The 16,665-nt window shown below is 44.1% G+C and overlaps 10 protein-coding genes across 10 annotated transcripts; 6 read left to right on the top strand and 4 right to left on the bottom strand.

Moving 5' to 3' along the window:
- Positions 1-272: 272 nt before the first annotated feature.
- DI09_23p100 (uncharacterized protein) lies at positions 273-859 on the top strand (the record flags this gene model as incomplete). Its single annotated transcript, XM_013382908.1, has 2 exons — positions 273-512; positions 776-859. The coding sequence occupies 2 exons, from the start codon at positions 273-275 to the stop codon at positions 857-859; spliced, it is 324 nt and encodes a 107-aa protein (XP_013238362.1).
- An 89-nt stretch (positions 860-948) lies between these two features.
- On the top strand, positions 949-2,331 carry DI09_23p90 (uncharacterized protein; the record flags this gene model as incomplete). The annotated part of the gene is made up of 1 exon (XM_013382934.1): positions 949-2,331. One exon carries the CDS (start codon positions 949-951, stop codon positions 2,329-2,331), a length of 1,383 nt encoding a protein of 460 aa, XP_013238388.1.
- Positions 2,332-2,620: 289 nt separating this feature from the next.
- Positions 2,621-5,572, top strand: DI09_23p80 (uncharacterized protein; the record flags this gene model as incomplete). The annotated part of the gene is made up of 6 exons (XM_013382933.1): positions 2,621-2,655; positions 2,712-2,943; positions 3,068-4,421; positions 4,479-4,662; positions 4,787-4,955; positions 5,093-5,572. The coding sequence occupies 6 exons, from the start codon at positions 2,621-2,623 to the stop codon at positions 5,570-5,572; spliced, it is 2,454 nt and encodes an 817-aa protein (XP_013238387.1).
- Positions 5,573-5,811: 239 nt separating this feature from the next.
- Positions 5,812-7,130, bottom strand: DI09_23p70 (putative 2-oxoglutarate metabolism-related protein; the record flags this gene model as incomplete). The annotated part of the gene is given in 4 exon segments (XM_013382932.1): positions 5,812-5,940; positions 5,975-6,912; positions 6,942-7,054; positions 7,072-7,130. 4 exon segments carry the CDS (start codon positions 7,128-7,130, stop codon positions 5,812-5,814), a joined length of 1,239 nt encoding a protein of 412 aa, XP_013238386.1.
- Positions 7,131-7,502: 372 nt separating this feature from the next.
- Positions 7,503-10,979, bottom strand: DI09_23p60 (uncharacterized protein; the record flags this gene model as incomplete). Its single annotated transcript, XM_013382931.1, has 2 exons — positions 7,503-9,330; positions 9,736-10,979. 2 exons carry the CDS (start codon positions 10,977-10,979, stop codon positions 7,503-7,505), a joined length of 3,072 nt encoding a protein of 1,023 aa, XP_013238385.1.
- Positions 10,980-11,207: 228 nt separating this feature from the next.
- Positions 11,208-11,531, bottom strand: DI09_23p50 (uncharacterized protein; the record flags this gene model as incomplete). Its single annotated transcript, XM_013382930.1, has 1 exon — positions 11,208-11,531. One exon carries the CDS (start codon positions 11,529-11,531, stop codon positions 11,208-11,210), a length of 324 nt encoding a protein of 107 aa, XP_013238384.1.
- Positions 11,532-11,861: 330 nt separating this feature from the next.
- On the top strand, positions 11,862-12,686 carry DI09_23p40 (uncharacterized protein; the record flags this gene model as incomplete). Its single annotated transcript, XM_013382929.1, has 1 exon — positions 11,862-12,686. One exon carries the CDS (start codon positions 11,862-11,864, stop codon positions 12,684-12,686), a length of 825 nt encoding a protein of 274 aa, XP_013238383.1.
- A 76-nt stretch (positions 12,687-12,762) lies between these two features.
- Positions 12,763-15,036, bottom strand: DI09_23p30 (uncharacterized protein; the record flags this gene model as incomplete). Its single annotated transcript, XM_013382928.1, has 2 exons — positions 12,763-13,443; positions 13,471-15,036. The coding sequence occupies 2 exons, from the start codon at positions 15,034-15,036 to the stop codon at positions 12,763-12,765; spliced, it is 2,247 nt and encodes a 748-aa protein (XP_013238382.1).
- A 354-nt stretch (positions 15,037-15,390) lies between these two features.
- DI09_23p20 (uncharacterized protein) lies at positions 15,391-16,231 on the top strand (the record flags this gene model as incomplete). Its single annotated transcript, XM_013382927.1, has 5 exons — positions 15,391-15,474; positions 15,552-15,671; positions 15,696-15,905; positions 15,929-16,121; positions 16,146-16,231. The coding sequence occupies 5 exons, from the start codon at positions 15,391-15,393 to the stop codon at positions 16,229-16,231; spliced, it is 693 nt and encodes a 230-aa protein (XP_013238381.1).
- A 47-nt stretch (positions 16,232-16,278) lies between these two features.
- DI09_23p10 (uncharacterized protein) lies at positions 16,279-16,665 on the top strand (the record flags this gene model as incomplete). Its single annotated transcript, XM_013382926.1, has 1 exon — positions 16,279-16,665. A coding segment is annotated over one exon (387 nt), but the record flags the coding sequence as incomplete, so codon positions are not given.

Below are 16,665 nucleotides of genomic sequence, written 5' to 3'. Positions count from 1 at the left end.
TTGACTTGCCGGAATGATCGATGCCCTCAAAGGCTATTATTGTCATTGCAATGCAATGTGCTTTTTGCAAAAGCAATCGATTTGACCGTGGCCTGGTAAACTTTAATTTGCGGCTAAATTAACAACTGAAATTGAATTTTGCGATCATAATGTACAATAACAATGCAAGATCAATCCCGCATCACAAGTTAAATTGAAAACCAAATTGGGCATTTAGTAGCCAAATTTGTCTATAGATGCCATCAACACACCAACGCCCGCATAATCAACATATGGGCTACGAAAATTCACCCTACTACAACAGCATAAACAACTGTGGTTATCGCAGCGAATTTTTGGCAAGGCCATTTGAGCAAAACCGTTTTTCTTCATCAGAATCCTATCCAAACATTGGTTCATCCTGTGCATCTAGAGCCCAAATGGGAATTAAAATCTTCCCGGCCGTTCAAAACCCACCTCCCTCCAGAGCAGATACGGCGTTTATTCTGGAGACAAGTACCGCATATTTACAGGTAAGTTCCACAGCCAATCGGTTTTAGAGTGCCGAGAGGAATCTTCATTCCATTTTGAACCAAGCACTATTGATCCGGTCGAATTGCTCGGAAAACGTGAATTTCAACATCCGCTATGCAGACACAATCATCCCCTTTCTGTCTTTTATTAGAATAGAGCTTGCAAATAGCCTCAAATTATCTATTAACATATTAACGCGACTGGATTTTTCCAGTGAACATGTGAGCATTTACGGCAGAAAAACGGTTATCGACAAAATCAGAGAAATCATTTTGGCGCTGCCGCAAAAGCATCACGACATATCTCTGCTTTTCAAAATGATGTTGCCGATAGACCAATTATCTAGACTGATTGTGATAATCCAGGACTCGTTGCATGCGATCCACAAATTAATTTCCATTTTAAATTCAAAGCCAAGAGATTTTTTTTAATAAAATGCATTCGAGCCAAAAGAGGTCCAACCTCATCCCCGCTTGCCATGCTGAGTCGCTAGAATTACAGATGATCAGAGACGTACAGGTATTGCCGCCCCCTTCCGCCTCAAAACCCCAGAGCTTTAGAAAAAAGAATCGCAACCAATTGGCTCCTGCCGTGGTTTGTTCGCCTCAAAATGACGACGACGACGACGACGACGACCCAAATGAAGGCAATTCAGATCTTGACCATGCCGAAGAGCTTCAAGAAAGTTCTATCGATTTTTTAAAAGACAAAATGACAAAACGGCTCTATTCAAAAGTCTTATCGCAGCAAAAGGAACTGGAGCACGAGGTTTCGCAAGAAACTTCCCTTGGCGGCTCTGATGACAGTGAAGAATCATATGTAGACGAAGAGTCGGATTACGAACCAAACGAGGCTCTTCTAGACGAACTAGATGCCTTGTATGCAGATGCCAATGATGAAGACACGCAATTTGATCATGGAGACCGTGAGCTGTTCGAAAAATGGATCCGCCCGTCCGCAGACTCTGGTGAAGGTGTTCCTCTTACCCTTGCTGAGATTATTCTTAAAAAGCTGGATCAGTCAAAGGAGCAATCGGAACCCCGCGTTTCCACTGCGCAATCCCAGGCGCCATTGGTTTTTCCCGAAAGAGTTGTGCAAGTGTACCAAAAATTAGGGCTTTTGCTGTCGCGTTATAAATCGGGAAAGTTGCCCAAGGCCTTTAAGGTACTTCCTGCCCTTTCAAATTGGCCCGATATTTTGGTACTCACCAATCCAGAAAAGTGGACACCACATGCCGTTTATCAAGCCGCAAGGCTCTTTGCCTCCTCTTTAAAGCCATTGCAAGCGCAGCTCTTTTATGAAAGCGTGCTTTTGCCGCACGTACGGAACAATATTTCGGAACAAAAAAAACTCAATGTTTATCTATACGATGCCCTGAAAAAGGCCATCTACAAGCCATCGGCTTTCTATAAAGGAATTATTCTCCCTCTTTGTGCTTCTGGGGACTGCTCCCTTCGAGAAGCAGTGATTGTTTCCTCGGTGCTCGTTAAACAATCCATTCCCGTCCTGCATTCTGCAGCATGCTTGCTAAAGCTTACTGAGATAGAATATTCGGGGTGTGTCTCCATCTTTATCAGAACCTTGCTGGATAAAAAATATTCTCTCCCCCAGCGGGTTGTCACCGCTTTGGTGGGGCATTTTACTTCGTTCCTCGACGATCCAAGGCCATGTTACCTTTTGTGGCATCAGTGTTTGCTTGTTTTTGTGCAAAGGTACCGAAAAGCGCTGCCTGGACAAGAAAAGGAAGAGCTCAGAAGGCTATGTGCTTCCAAAAGGCACGATCATGTCACGCCAGAAGTGCTACGAGAACTCCAGTAACTTAAATTAATTTTGAAGATTAAATTGCATATCCGTTTGACGCCGTAAATTGCATATCCTTTTGGCACCGTAAATTACAGCCCACCCATCCATATGGGGCTACATTTTAGTGCACTTGTGTTACCCTGTCTCCAATTGATTAAAATTTAATGGCTAGTTAGAATTGGTGCCATGCTTTTGGGATGCCGAGGCGGGGTGAGAGGGTTACCACGGTCGGCTCCCATATGCCAAAGCCTAACTCTACACATGGGGCTGTCTCCATTGGGGCTTGGGCATCGTTAAAATCAAAATGACCAAGTGTGAATGGGAAAATTTCCAAAATTTGTAAATTCCACGCTAAAATTTATCCTCCCTACACAAGGTTAATCTAATTTGATTAGAACCCCTGATTGGTGGATATCCCAGGTCCTTTTCTTTTCTGATCACATGCAGTCCCTCCTGTTGCGTCTCTTTGAGTCCGACTTTTTCAACACATGGATTGCAGTTTCTTATCTGTACAAATACCTGGATCCAGGCATCCAAGAGTACCTTTGCAAAAGGCTTAGCGAGCAACCGATATCTGAAATTTCGTTTTTACTCCCGCAACTATGGTTTGTCTTGCCCTTGCTGATTGTAGCCACTTATTGGTGACCCGCACAGCCTCACAGTCTGTGTCTTTGGAGAACCTTCTTGTCAACCTTGGATCCAAGTGGTCTCATCTTTCCATTACAGTACTTTTCATTTGCCTTTACCCTAGGTGCTATGGCTACTGGAATCATATGAAGCCGACTTTGCAGAAAAAAAGATTGCCACCTATATCGGCAGGATTTCCAAGCTAAAGGCGCGATTCCACTCCTCACTTTTGCAGAACGACACCGAATCGCTCGCCCTTACTCCTTTGCCGCCAATAGGCGCGTCATGTCCACTTAAAATCTCGCCCTATTCGATCAAATCAGTTTTTGTTGGCATGGGAGCGATAGCTGCGTCCATAGTCTCTCCGCAAGGCCTAGAGGAGATTCGGCGGTTTTCTCTGCAACAAGGCCTTTCGACACTTTTTAAGGTAGATGGCGGGTCTCCAGATCGAGCACAAGGGCATACAAATCTCACTCAAAAATCTATGGCTACCATTTTGAAGGCAATTGCAGAGAAAATCAACCCTTCCTGGGATGAGTTTTATGTGGGAAAGGCTTTTTCCCTGCAGCGTTCGCTCTCAAAACTGGAAACCGCCTTCTCAAAAGTCCCCATATCTACACTCAAGTCATTGCCGCGATCGACTACCAGTCTGGAAAGGCCAGAGTCTAGACCCTGTCTACAACAAGACAATCTATCTGCATCTCTTCCTGCATCATCATCTTTAAGCAATAGCATCGCAGATGCGGAGGAAAATAGTCTTCCGCTCTTTTTTTCCGAGCCGAAGCTATGTGCTGACATTCAATCGACGCACTATTATCACTCAGAGATGGCCTTTATTAGTGCCCTGACAGAGATTTCAGAACGGCTTTTCCGCATTCCAAAGTCGTCACGCCAAAAGGCCCTGCAGGCCGAACTGAGCCTGCTCAACCACAACCTACCCGCCAATGTTTGTATCCCATTTTGGTGCTCTGAATGCCTTCGAAATTCGGCCGTTCCTCACGCACGTATATTGCGAATCTGCCCCACAGAGGCGGTCGTACTGAATTCTGCAGAACGTGTCCCCTTTATGATTCTTATTGAAACGGAGAGCAACTGCACTTCTGAGTCTCCGCTTGAAGCGGACTCCTTTTCCTCTTCATCTTCATCTGATGTGGAGCTTCTTAGAGACAATGAGCCTTCCTACTCCATGTTGAATTCAACAAGCGCGTGCGAGTTTTACGACAAAATGCGCACGGCTGCCATTTTATTGGCACAACTTCACCAAATGACGCTTACAAAAAATTTAAACCCGGCCACCATATCGACCATTCGGTCGCGGATCATAAAGGAAATGGAGTTACTCGACTTGCAAAAGCTAAAATCGTCATCTGAGGCCTCTGGCGCTGCTTCCTTCATCAGCGTAGGGAACGATAAGTGTCAAAACATCGTAAATGACTTGGCTCTTGTCAAAGACCAGATGCTGCATGAAGATCCATCATGTGAGAGATTGGCGTAAATATTTACTGTAGGTTCGATAATGAAAGAAAATTGGCAAGACAAGATGAAGCGGGTACAGCTTTCTTCGCCCTTTGGTGGGAGATCCGGCTGGGCCCTTCATTCCCTGATTGTCAAATCATCTGCCGACTTGCGTCAAGAACTTCTTGCAGTCCAGATCATCAAAGAGATGCTGTGCATTTGGAAAGATTCTTTGGAGCCCTCGGAAGAGGTGTGGCTCAAATAGTAGGTGCTTATTGCTTTTTTCTAGCTTCCAAATTTTAGTGACATCCGGAAACTCCGGGCTGATTGAGACGATCACGGACTCGATCTCTCTGCACTCTTTGAAAAAGGAAGGGATCTGTGTCAGTTCGAAACTGCCCTCGCCAGTGGAAAGGGATTCCATCGAGCCTTTATCGGAAAATCTCATCCATGCGGTTGATTCAGAGCTCCAATATTGCATCCTTGAAGAGGGAGATGTAAATGTTGAGGTGCCCAATTATCCCCAGTCCTATACGTTATTAACTTATTTCATCAAGGTAAGCCTTTGGCCGCCTGACTTTGAATAGAATTTTGGGAACATCACCTCAAAGTCGTTCATCAACGCGAGAGAAGCCTTTCTTGCCTCGCTGGTCGGGTACTCTTTGTTGACATATCTTTTGGCACTCAAGGACAGGTATCTTTACACAGGGGAGGCTCAATCACATTTAGACACAATGGCAACATTCTGATCGATAGTTCGGGACACCTTATCCATATCGATTTCGGGTTCATGCTGTCCAATTCACCGGGATACGTGGGGTTTGAATCGGCGCCATTCAAATTGCTCTCAGAATGGGTTGATATTCTTGGAGGTGCCGAATCGCCGCTTTTTCAATACGAATTCAGAGATCGATTTGTAAAGGCCTTTCTTGCCCTGCGAAAGCACTCGGAACGCATCCTATTGCTTGTGGAGATGATGATGAAGGACTCTTCGCTTGCATGCTTCTACTCTGGAGCTGACATTGCCCTGTACCACCTCAGAGAACGGTTTGTCCTTTCCTACACAGACGCAGAGGTGGTAGAGTATGTGGAAAAACTCATTTCCGCCTCATATGACAACATCTTTACAAAGCTGTATGATTCTTTCCAGTATTACTCAAATGGTATCTTGTAAATAAATCCGCAACTACATAAAACCCTTGGCCCACATTTGTTCCATTTCGGATTGATTAGCTAATTGAGCTGTCTGGCGATTTGTAAATGTAGTCGGCTGGAATTTACATCGCAACTGTGTAGCCCTGTTTTTTACACACCGAACACCAAATCTTCAACTTTTGAGTGCAGTTTCGTTTCTTGCCGTCAATGACAGCTGCAAACGCCACGCACTGCCAAATAAAATATGAACGTTTTTATTCATAATAGAAATAGTCTAGGGTCCTCCAGCAGAGCCTTCAAGCGGACGAGGAACATGACGGCGTCTCTTCCATCGATAATTCTATGGTCATAAGTAAGAGCAACATTCATCATTGGGCGGATGACAATCTATATGGTTAGAGTTGGCAAGTGGGGCTGGTACATTTCCTTTGATTGCCACGGGCCTTTCTTTGATTGCGTGCATCCCCAATATGGCCGACTGAGGCAGGTTAATTATAGGGGTCCCGCTGAGCGATCCAAATACACCTCCATTTGAGATTGTAAATGTGCCGCCTTTCAAGTGCTCCTGGGTGAGTCCGTTTGACTTGGCCAAGTCTGCAAGCGAAGAAAGAGTCTTTTCAATCTCAACAAAGCTAGTAATTAGTTGGCAATCTCTAATAATCGGAGTAACCAAGCCTTTTGGCGTGGAAACGGCCACCGAAATATCAACATAAGATGGAGTGACGATCTCGGAGCCCTCAATTCGGCTATTAACCATTGGATTTTCTTGGAGGGCTCGGGTTGCGGCCATGATAAACGGAGACATGAACCCAAGCTTGACACCATCATTTTTCAAAACGGCGTCCTTGTGAATGGATCTGAACTCAATCAGCGAAGACATATCAATTTCATTAAAGGTCGTCAAGGAGGCATTTATGTTTTGCGATTCTTTCAAATGGGCTGCAATTTTTGCTCTCATCGGGGTAAGCCGTTTTCTCGATTCTGTTCTGGATGCCGATGATCCCGACGGTGACGGTGTCTTATAACTTAATTCCGTCTTTGAGGGGGACTTGGGTTCGTCAACAGCCTTTGTCTCCTTGGCAGCTTTTACATTCTTCTGAGGTAGTTCGGCTGCTTTGGGAGTTTGAATTGGACTTTCCTGAGGGGAAGAAGTCGCTACGGGCTCTTGCGGCTTTTCCACATGCTCTGTGTCTGCAGAAGAGTCGATTTTAAATAGCTGCGACCCAACAGTGACATTGTCGCCTTCTTTTGCAAAGAATTCTATAATTTTGCCATGCTCAGGAGTGGTAATGGGAAGGGTGATTTTATCGGTCTCAATATTGGCAATCACTTCGTCTCGCGAAACGACGTCGCCGACCTCTAAAAATTAGCCATGCATGTGGAGAAACTTTTTTCCCAAGAAGACAGCACCCCCTCGGTGATGGAATCAGCCAGAGTTGGCGTGCAGATGATTCTCTCCGCTATGATAAGTGGATCGGTAAAGTACCAAAATGCCTTTTGCCTAAAAATCTGGAAAACCTGGTTGATCTCCTTATATTGGAAATGGCTATCGCCGCAACTTGGATAGGAAATGGCATTACTGTGGTGTAATTTGATTGATTGAGATGGATGGATGGTGGGATGGCCTTGAAACTGACGCAAAAATTTCCTTTTAAATTTCATTAATTAATTTAGGGTCAAATAAATAATTATTTAATCGATCCATCCTCGTTGGCAAACTGTTTATAAACCGTGGCCAATTGATTAGAACTTGATGTTTTGCTTGTGTCGATCAGGTGACTGTATGTTGCTTGCTTTCCTTCGACCGAAATGACACTTGTTACGTTGAGGCCCTTTCTTGCCTCGGAGATCGAGCAAGAATGCTCCTCCAAAGTTCGAACAAGAAGCACAAGTCTCTTTGCTATTGATATCCTTGTGTCCTTGCATTCGTTTTTTAACCAGCCCCGGATCTACAAATAATTCAATAAAATTGATACCCAGCGCAATGGCAATCCTACGACTTCTGGAAAATCTGCACTTGACGAGTGCAATAAAGCACATTTGGCAAATAGATATGAAGCACGCCTTCCCACCAAATCCCAATACCAAGGGGCGGCGGATGCATCTGCAGGGCCTTTTAGCAACGATTTCCAGTCTAAAGATACGGGATCTGCAGGCTTTTTATCCATCTTCCCCGGCTTCCGGATTGATTCGATGACTTCTTTGATGATCCTTAATAGGGTTTCAATAGGGAGCCCAATGCTCACTTGCAAAAAGGAAACGGCACAATCTACAAGGTGGAGCTGGTATGGGATTTCTCTGGGACACTTCCCGCTTGCGGCGACGCCTGCAGATATTATCTGCAAAAGCGGATATTTTAAAAGCATCAATGGAGAATTTTCCTTCGCAACGGAAGAGGTTGTCGTTCCAATGACACGAGACCAGAACCGTATGGCATAGATGAATGTCCAGCTTTTGGGGACAACTTTTAGCTGCCCTCCTTGTGCCACAAGTTGCCCCTTCTTTTTTTCCGATGAGGTGGCGCAAGTTACCAATTGGGATCTAGCACTTAGGGCCAGAGCCCTTAGGGAAAGAAACGCAAAGTCATATTGTTTCTGTGCATCTTGAATGGCAAAGAAAAGCTCGCATAAAGATTCGAGCAAAAAACCTGCATTTTCATGCTTGTGGACCGACATATTAACGAGAGATTTGATCCACGATGCATACGCTGTCTTGACAACAATTTTGCTAGCAAAGGATGGGTACTTGAAGCATGTTGTTAGCAAAAAGCTCTGTAGCCGCTTAAAGCTTAACATCATTTCGTCATTCTCGCCGGGTAATGATATCCATACCTTTGTAATGAGAATCTTTAGCAATCGTGAAAACGCAACAGGAAAGATAGCAAAAAATGGAAGCATTCTCTCTAGGGGTTCGCCCAGTATGATGGTATGCATCCAAGACCCTGATGGAGCATGGTCAAATATTGAGGTTAGAGCTTCAATGACGCCCTTTATGGGATTACGCAGCCTTTTGACCTCTTCCGGATACATATGCTGGGGGCGAGCAGAGCCGGAATTAGAAAATTTTATCCATAGAAAATCGCGGAAAATATTCTCAAAAACAAGAGAGAAAAAAGCGACCTCAACGTCCTCCGTCTCGGCTCTTATTTTTTGCTGCGTTTTGGCGACCAAAGAGGAGGCCCTTTTGTTTTTCTTGTTTGGATGCGAACAGGATGGATATTGGGAGCTTACCATTCTATTCCAAGCGGAGATGATTTTTTTGACCAATCGAATAAAATCCATGCTCGGTGCATGGTCTACACTCGATGCGTTGGAAAGTTTATGCACCGATTCTTTCCAGGCTTTAATTTCAGAATCATAAATAATCTTTTCAATGAAAGCCTCCTCTTCATCTTCCGAAGAGGACGGATAGGCAATACCTCCCAATTCGTCATCATCCTGATTCGACTGTTCCCCTTCTTCCTCCCCCTCCTCCCCCTCCTCCCCTTCTTCCTCCTCTTCCTCCTCCCCTTCTTCCTCATTCAACTCAAAATCATCGGTCTGTCCGTCTTCAGATGAAAAAGATCCTGCTTCAAGGGACTCTGCCTCTGAAAAGGAACTATCCTCTGATAGTGAAATATCGGTATCTGACATCGAAGCAGAAGATGCCTCGGATTCTGATTCGGCCTTGTTTTTTCTTTTATTTTTTGCGGCATATTTTCTCGAGTTTTCTTCTCGCTGCAGAATGGCTCGAACTACGAATGATGAAATGAAAGCGGGTATTCTTACCTTTTTTGTTCTTCATTTTAAAATAATTTTTTTAAATATTTTATTATGTCTTCATCCTCGAGTCTGGCATATGCTCGCTTCGTCCAGATCTCAAAGCATGTTCTTCACTATGGATGGATCCCATTTGTGCTTTTTATAGGTTATTTGGGGTAGCTTAGTATAGGGTATCAATATAGCGTGCCATCGGTGCCTCTTTTTAAACTGCTCAATCCTCTAGGCTAGCGCATTCCGTATTAATTGACATTTTATTAAATTTGTAAAATTAATTCCGAGCAATCTACACTTGATGGGGTTTATTTCTGCATGGGCACAGTGGGCAAAGTTCCAGGGTAACTTGTAGGAATCGGGTCGGCAATTAGATCTTTCATAAACTGTCTTGTGGATTCCATCCTAAAGAATAGTGAGGGAAACATACCTTGGCCCCAGTAAGTCAGCCGGAGAGCATTGTCTTGCAATTTTGGACAATTTTTCCTTTAGTTCAGAAGAAACAGAGCCCAATTCAACCTTTAAACTTGGATCCACAGAACGAGACGATAACAGTTGCGATTTTATCGAATTCATTTTGATCAGCAGCGAAGAAATCTCAAAAAGAAGCTGATCGTTACAAGCTGTGTAATTCCCGGGATTTTGCGGAGCAGAAAGATCACCGCCACCGCTGCTTTGGGGAGCAGCAAGATCGCCGCCACCGCTGCTTTGGGGAGCATGCCCAGGATCTTCCGCCTCTTTGTTTGTAATTGCATTGCAGATATTTGTGTTTGACGTTTTTTCATGGTCTTCATGTTTCGGGGACGATTTACCCACGGAATTCTTAAATGCGGCAATACTTTCCATAAATGAATGGCCGCCCAGTGTCATGTCGTCTGCAAGCTTTGATAACACACGGGAAATTCGAGAGGGTGAAGAGCTGGAGGCGTCACAGGTGGATTGATCCATTCGCAAAAGCTTGCTAATAAATTCCTTTCCTTTTGGATCGCCATATGCCAAGCAGAGGGATGGCGAAATAAAGTCTTCAATCGGATAGCCCAAGGAATCGTAAAACCTGGAGCCACAGTTAGAAGGCGATGATAGCCAAAAACTGCTGGTCGGCTTGCCAACCATTTGCGAGGAATTCAAATTCTTGGACAAAACGGATGCAAGGATCTGGGAAGACGGTCCAAGTAACAACGTACTTTCTGTAGATCCCATTTTGTCGTGAAATGGCCCGATCAGCATTTCTCTTACATCCTTTTCTTGTCCTATAAAAGTGAGGGAACACGACATACCACAATTGAGAGAGCCATCGGAATTGTAGCAAACGGACGGGATTTGAGTTCTGTTTCTGCTCGAAAAAAGCCACGAGCCGTCTGAAAATTTTTTGAACAATGCGACTTTAGCTTCTAAAACCTTTCTGGTTGAAACGGGCAAAGCGTTTGCCCTGAAGGACAATTCTTGCTGGACTTGGTCATATAGCGACAGCAGCCCCTTTTCGCATTGACGACGCCGTTTCCCTTGGCTAGAAAAGTGGGTGCTCATGGAATCAATATTGGCCCGCTTTTTACAAGCAAGCTTCAATAATCGATCATTGAGTCTGAGAGCCTCTCTTTTGATGATCTTTCGTCCTATGTTCAAAAGCCGTTGGGCGCTTTTGTAATAAATGGTTGTGGGTGCATTGTATGTCATTGCATTTGAACAGATAAGCTCGAAATCTTCCTAGGGCAATGAAAAGGGCATTTTCTACCTGCACTTGGGAGAATGATGAATATTGATTCATATCGTTTTTCTGAGTAATGGTCTGGAAATCCATTGGGTTCTTGATTACACTCAAATAGTCCGTCACGATCGAGGTATCAACGGGCTCCAAGAAAAACCCATATGCATCCTTTCTAATGATAAAACACCAAGGCGAAACTACACTTTGAGCGCCGAGATACATTTGCCCAGGGATTCTCGTAACAAGGGTTGGTTGGAGGACTTTAAAATATTAACCAATTTGAGCCGAATGGTGGGCATATGTGCACCGGTATTAACATCAATATCCTTGGATAAAAGACTACCCGCCTCCAAATCCTGACATGCACTTTGATCTGAGATTGCAGTAATATCCTCTTCTTCCAAAGATGCATCTTGAATGAGGTCTGTATCTGATGCCGATAACGACGAAGACGAAGGATCATTTGAATCGCTTATTTCATTCGGGGAAAACGAGGTTGGAAATGGAGACAAAGGTTCCATGTAACTTTCAATAAATTTTGTAATATGATTGAATTGTATTTTACTAAAATCTTTAATTTGAAAATTAAACGAGTTTCGTTGGTGTAGTGGTTATCACTTTCGCCTCACACGCGAAGGGTCCCCGGTTCGATCCCGGGACGAAACATTTTTGCTCCACCAGTATTTGTGAGTCATACAGACGCGGTGATTCAGAGATAAATTGTTCTGTCAAATTGCTACCCATTAGTTACTGATTATTTTTACTGGTTGTATCATCCAACTGATATTTATCACTTTGTGATCGGCTTGATACTGATTTCGGTCGATTTTCCATTTCCAGCAACCTGTTTGATGAATTGCCCTGCATTTGCTGTTTTGGGACCTTCAGGTTCTATGCTCATGAATTTGTGGCTAGAAGAGCTAACGACAATTCCTGATTTTGTATCTATCAACAGAGCATTAGAAGCCCCGTGCCTCTCCCATTCAGCGATTCCAATTCAAACTGTTCGATCCTTGAATGTTTCAAATGCCTATCACCACCATCAGCACCAGCATCGCGATAAACTTCCATTTGAAAGAGACTTTGAGAGGCAAGCTTCCAGTGTTTCTACGGAAACATATTCATATGTCGGATTTTCTCCATGCAGGCCGAACCCTGCAGAAACCCGCCAATCTGACCACCCTGCATCAAGTTTGAGCGCACTGCACTGCTACCCTAAATCCCAGTACTCCCCATATGTACTTACAAATAGATCCGAGAATACCAACACGTCATATCCTGATAATTGTACATATAAGCGACGTGAAGAGCCATCGCCCACTTATGAAGGCCATCCAACAGCACTTGACATCCATTCGCCGCCAAAGTATCAATTTATGCTCTCCGAAGAAAGCCGCGAACCCGCACTTGTATTTAAACCCGGAAAGAAATCTCCGATGACATCTTTAGAAAAGAAACAGAGACATCTGCAGTCTGAACAAAAAAGACGGTCCAACTTCAGAACTGCCATGTTTACTCTTCGCTCGCTGCTACCACAGGGCCTGGACAGGCAATTTCAAATGAGCCACAGAGAAGTACTAAGATCTGCAATTCTGCTAATGAAGGGACTTCAAGAACACAATGCAAAGTTGAAAAGAAAACTGGCTCGCTGTGCAGCCAATGCAGCGCTACAATAACGAAGGCCCTTTGGTAAATTAATAAAGCTTATGGACTTTAATAATATTAAGTGACTGGGAAGCGGCGATATCGGGCTCAGGGGCGGCTCTCTGCGTCTCCACACATAGCGGGCTCGGATTCTGGGCGTTGCCCCATGCAACAGTCTCCAGAAGAACAAGTGGCGAGATTATAATTCGGGAGATTCTCGGTATCTTTCGATGAGCTTTGTGTGGAACAGCACACATCTGGACTGCCAGTTTTAGTGACCTCCACCGCAGCCTCTTTGGGCTGCTTGTTTCGATAATGCCGTGTTTCGCATGGATCAAATCCTCGATGCTCAGAACCAAACATGGCCCATTGTGGCGTTTCTTTGGCATAATCTAGAGAGGTGAAGGGTTGACCCAGGCGAATAAGCTGCTGGAATTTCTCGTAATCGATCCAAGTGAACCACTTGCCATCGATGAAGAATTTTTCATGTGCAATTAGCACGCAGTTTGAGTGTGCATGTTCCGAGGCAATCGAATACATTCCCCCGAGAAGAGCACACAATTGCTGGCAGAAAGAAACCACCTCATGGTGGAATGGGCAATTCGACATTCTCAAGGAGGCGGATGTATCGGCCCCCGTTGTTGTGGCTGTGGAGCCGGCCCCGGAAAAAGTAACACCTTTGATCTCGATAAAATCGGGCACCCCAACATTAACCAAGTTGGCGTACTCCTTCAAGTTTTCGGTGTTGTAATCGTTGACAAGGGTCAGGCGATACACGGTGCGTTGTTTCTAGCACATAAATACAAGGCACCATACCTTTTCTTTGAGGGCCTTCAGCGAGCATAAAAATCGTTCCCAAAAGTCCGAAAAAAGGGGTCTGTCAATCTTTTTCAAAGAAGCCTTAGTGGATGCGTCCACGGAAACATACAGTTGAGTGATGGGCGAAAGCTGAGCTATTCGATCTGGAAACTGGGCGTTCGTAACCAGAAATGTGGAGATCGACTTTTCATGAAGAAGAGCAACCAGCTCGTTAATGTGGGGATAAATAATGGGCTCCCCAACCAAAGAAAGCGCGCAGTGCTTAACAACTTGCGCTTCCAATAGCCGCTCTGGCGAAGCGCCAGGGACGCCCATCATTTGCTTAACCATGCTAGCATGGCCGGCTAGCGCTCCAGAAACAATGCTTTCCGCACTATCTAGCTTCCACACCCAGCGGGTTCCCACCGGATTTGTGTGATGGCGCCAGCAAAATACGCATTTGTTTGCGCACGCGAGAGATGGAGTAGCCTCCATACATCGATGGCTTTCAATTCCATAAAAAGTGTGCTTATAACATCCCCCGCGGCCACGAAGCATTGCTTTGGTCCACCGGCACAATTTGACGCCAGAATGGCTCACAACAACCTTATATCTTTGTTTGGTTAAAGACCTGCCGATTTCCGGCGTCACCATGGGCACTTCCGATGGCGAAGGTTCCAGAATAAATTTGGAAAATGAAGGGTCATCTTCCTCCTCTAACGCGGGCACGACATTTGCAAGTCGAGATTTTCTTTTGCTTTGGATAGCAACGCCAGAGAAATAGCGGCCATTAGAGTCCTCTTGCATGGTTTTTTCTTGCGAATCTAGAATTTCGAGATCCTCCATATCAATTACCGGCTCAGACGAAATATCTTCGTCCGATTCGTATGGCAGTGCTTGAGAAAAATCCTCCATTGGAATGCTGATCCATTCCGGATTTTCAGAATAGCAACTTAGCAAAAGCTGCGCCCTGTTAATCCAATCGCCCAAAACGCTCAATCTGTCAATTTGCTGATCGCCGTTTCCAAAAGAGATGATTCGAGTAGCACCAAGCAACGATAAATTTTTATCAATGCAACGGCCAGCAGTATTGAAATGCTCGGGGGCAAATGCAGAATCTCCAAGGCCAAAAACACCAAACTTGAGCCTTTTCAGGCTTGAGCGATCCACTCGAAAGTCGTTGGCAGCATCCTCCAAGAATGCGGAAAACCATTTTGCAGCCAATGGTGGTTGTCCGTCCGTGTATGTCGGAACAAAAAGGAATAAAACGGAATCTTCAGTATAAAGGTCATCGGGGTCGTAGTACTCGAGAGATTTGGGACCACATAAGGCAAATTTGCGCTTAGCACTCGGATGCTTGGCGAAAAATCTGCACAGCGATTCATGCATTAGAATGGCATATTTTTCAGAATGGCCGCTGTTGGAGGCAAAAAAAATTTTAACACCAACGGATGATGAAGCAATGACTTTGGGCTTCCTCTCGGGTGGCAATATTGACCTTTTATTTTTGCGGCTGACAATCAAATAGCACAGAACAAGGACGCTGACAACTTTCAAACTCAACAGAAGAAATGAGAATATCATTATTTAAACGAAAATAAAAAATGTTTCGACCCGGAATCGAACCGAGGACCGCCTGTGTGTTAGACAGAAGTGATAACCAACTACACCATCGAAACTTAGAGAATGCGTCTCAAATGCTTTTATATTAACTAACATAGTATTTATTTTAAGCGATTTCATCGATTTATATTAATGATTGCCTCACCTGCTGTGAAGGTTTGGTGAAAATTACTTCTTATTTGATAGTTTTCCAGATATGGATCTTTGTCTCTCGGATTTCTTACTGGGTTTCTTGTCAAAAGGAAATAATAAAAAATAATTTTTTCCTACATGTTAAATGCAATTATCCACGATGAGCTTTTCTGCCTGGAATGTATGTATGGAAGCGATGTAACCGGTACCATGGGTTATGCAAATTTTATAGGAAGTGAACAGGAAGGATCTTATACTCGAATCGAAGTATCATTGAGAACCTCGACAGGCTCCATATCATGTACCGCCTGACATTATCCTCCCATAATTTAGTAAGTTTGAAGATACGATTTCATTTATCGAATGAATCATATCCAAACATTTCGCCCTCTTTTGAAATAACCGAACTCGATGGAATAGCCCAATCCTACAAATCTACGCTTATTTCCGAGCTATCTCAGCAGGTTTTTGTAGCTTTGTCAATTTAGGCGTCCCTGTTAACCGGCACGCCGATGCTGCTGCCCTTGTTGTCCTTTTTGCAAGAATGGATTGACAACTACTCGATCAAAAACAAGGAGAAATTATCAGCACCTGTACACATTCTCACAAAGATCCTGCAAGACACTACACTTTCAAGCACGCCGCATGAGTCATCTTTAAATGTATTGGGGCTAGACGATGCTGAAAATGAGCTGAATGTACTTGCTATTTTTAATTATAGAGAGAGGATATAGCCCTTGTTACAGAGGAAGCCTTTTTAGAATGGAAAACGTCGTTTTACGCTCACAAAGTTGATGCCAGCAAGCCAAAGACATCTTCAGGCACCCAAAAACTGACCGGAAGGCAGTTATTTGAGCGAAATTCAGTAGAACAGCAGTCGGACTCTGCTGGTTGCTTGGCCGAAGATGAAGAAGGTATTTTTTCCTCTAAAATGGTAGTTGTTGAGGTGAACTTTGCCCTCTTCCATGACTCTTCGCCCGAAAACAGCGAGCCTCAAACAGAAGATGAGGCAGATTTTAGTTAACTTAAATCCGGTTTAAAAGTAGCACAACGAGCAATAAATTTTATTTTATGGCAATCAAACGACCAAAGCTTAAATCTTCGTTGAAGCACCAGCTGGACCAGCTTAAAAAACAAAAGGACAAGCAGGGTAAGCCAAAAAAGGCAAACGAGACATTAAAAAAGTCGGGCCTAAAAGCGGCAAATTCGGCATCCAAAAGCCAACGGATAAAATTCTTGTTCACTTTGAATGTGCCTGAAAAGACACCACCTTGCCCTGATAGCTTAATTCCATTTTCTCCGTTTTCTCGTGTAATACTATTGGGAGAGGGAAATTTTTCTTTTGCTGTTGCATTGGCCAAATCTTTGTTTTTGACTTTTGAAAATTCAAAGAATCAAGAAGGTCAAGAAGGTCAAGAAGGTCAAGAAGGTCAAGAAGGTCAAGAAGGTCAAGAAGGT

Source organism: Mitosporidium daphniae, assembly GCF_000760515.2.
Source record: "Mitosporidium daphniae strain UGP3 chromosome Unknown contig-23, whole genome shotgun sequence".
NCBI lineage: Eukaryota > Fungi > Microsporidia > Mitosporidium > Mitosporidium daphniae.
This window is presented reverse-complemented; position numbering and strand designations above follow the sequence as displayed.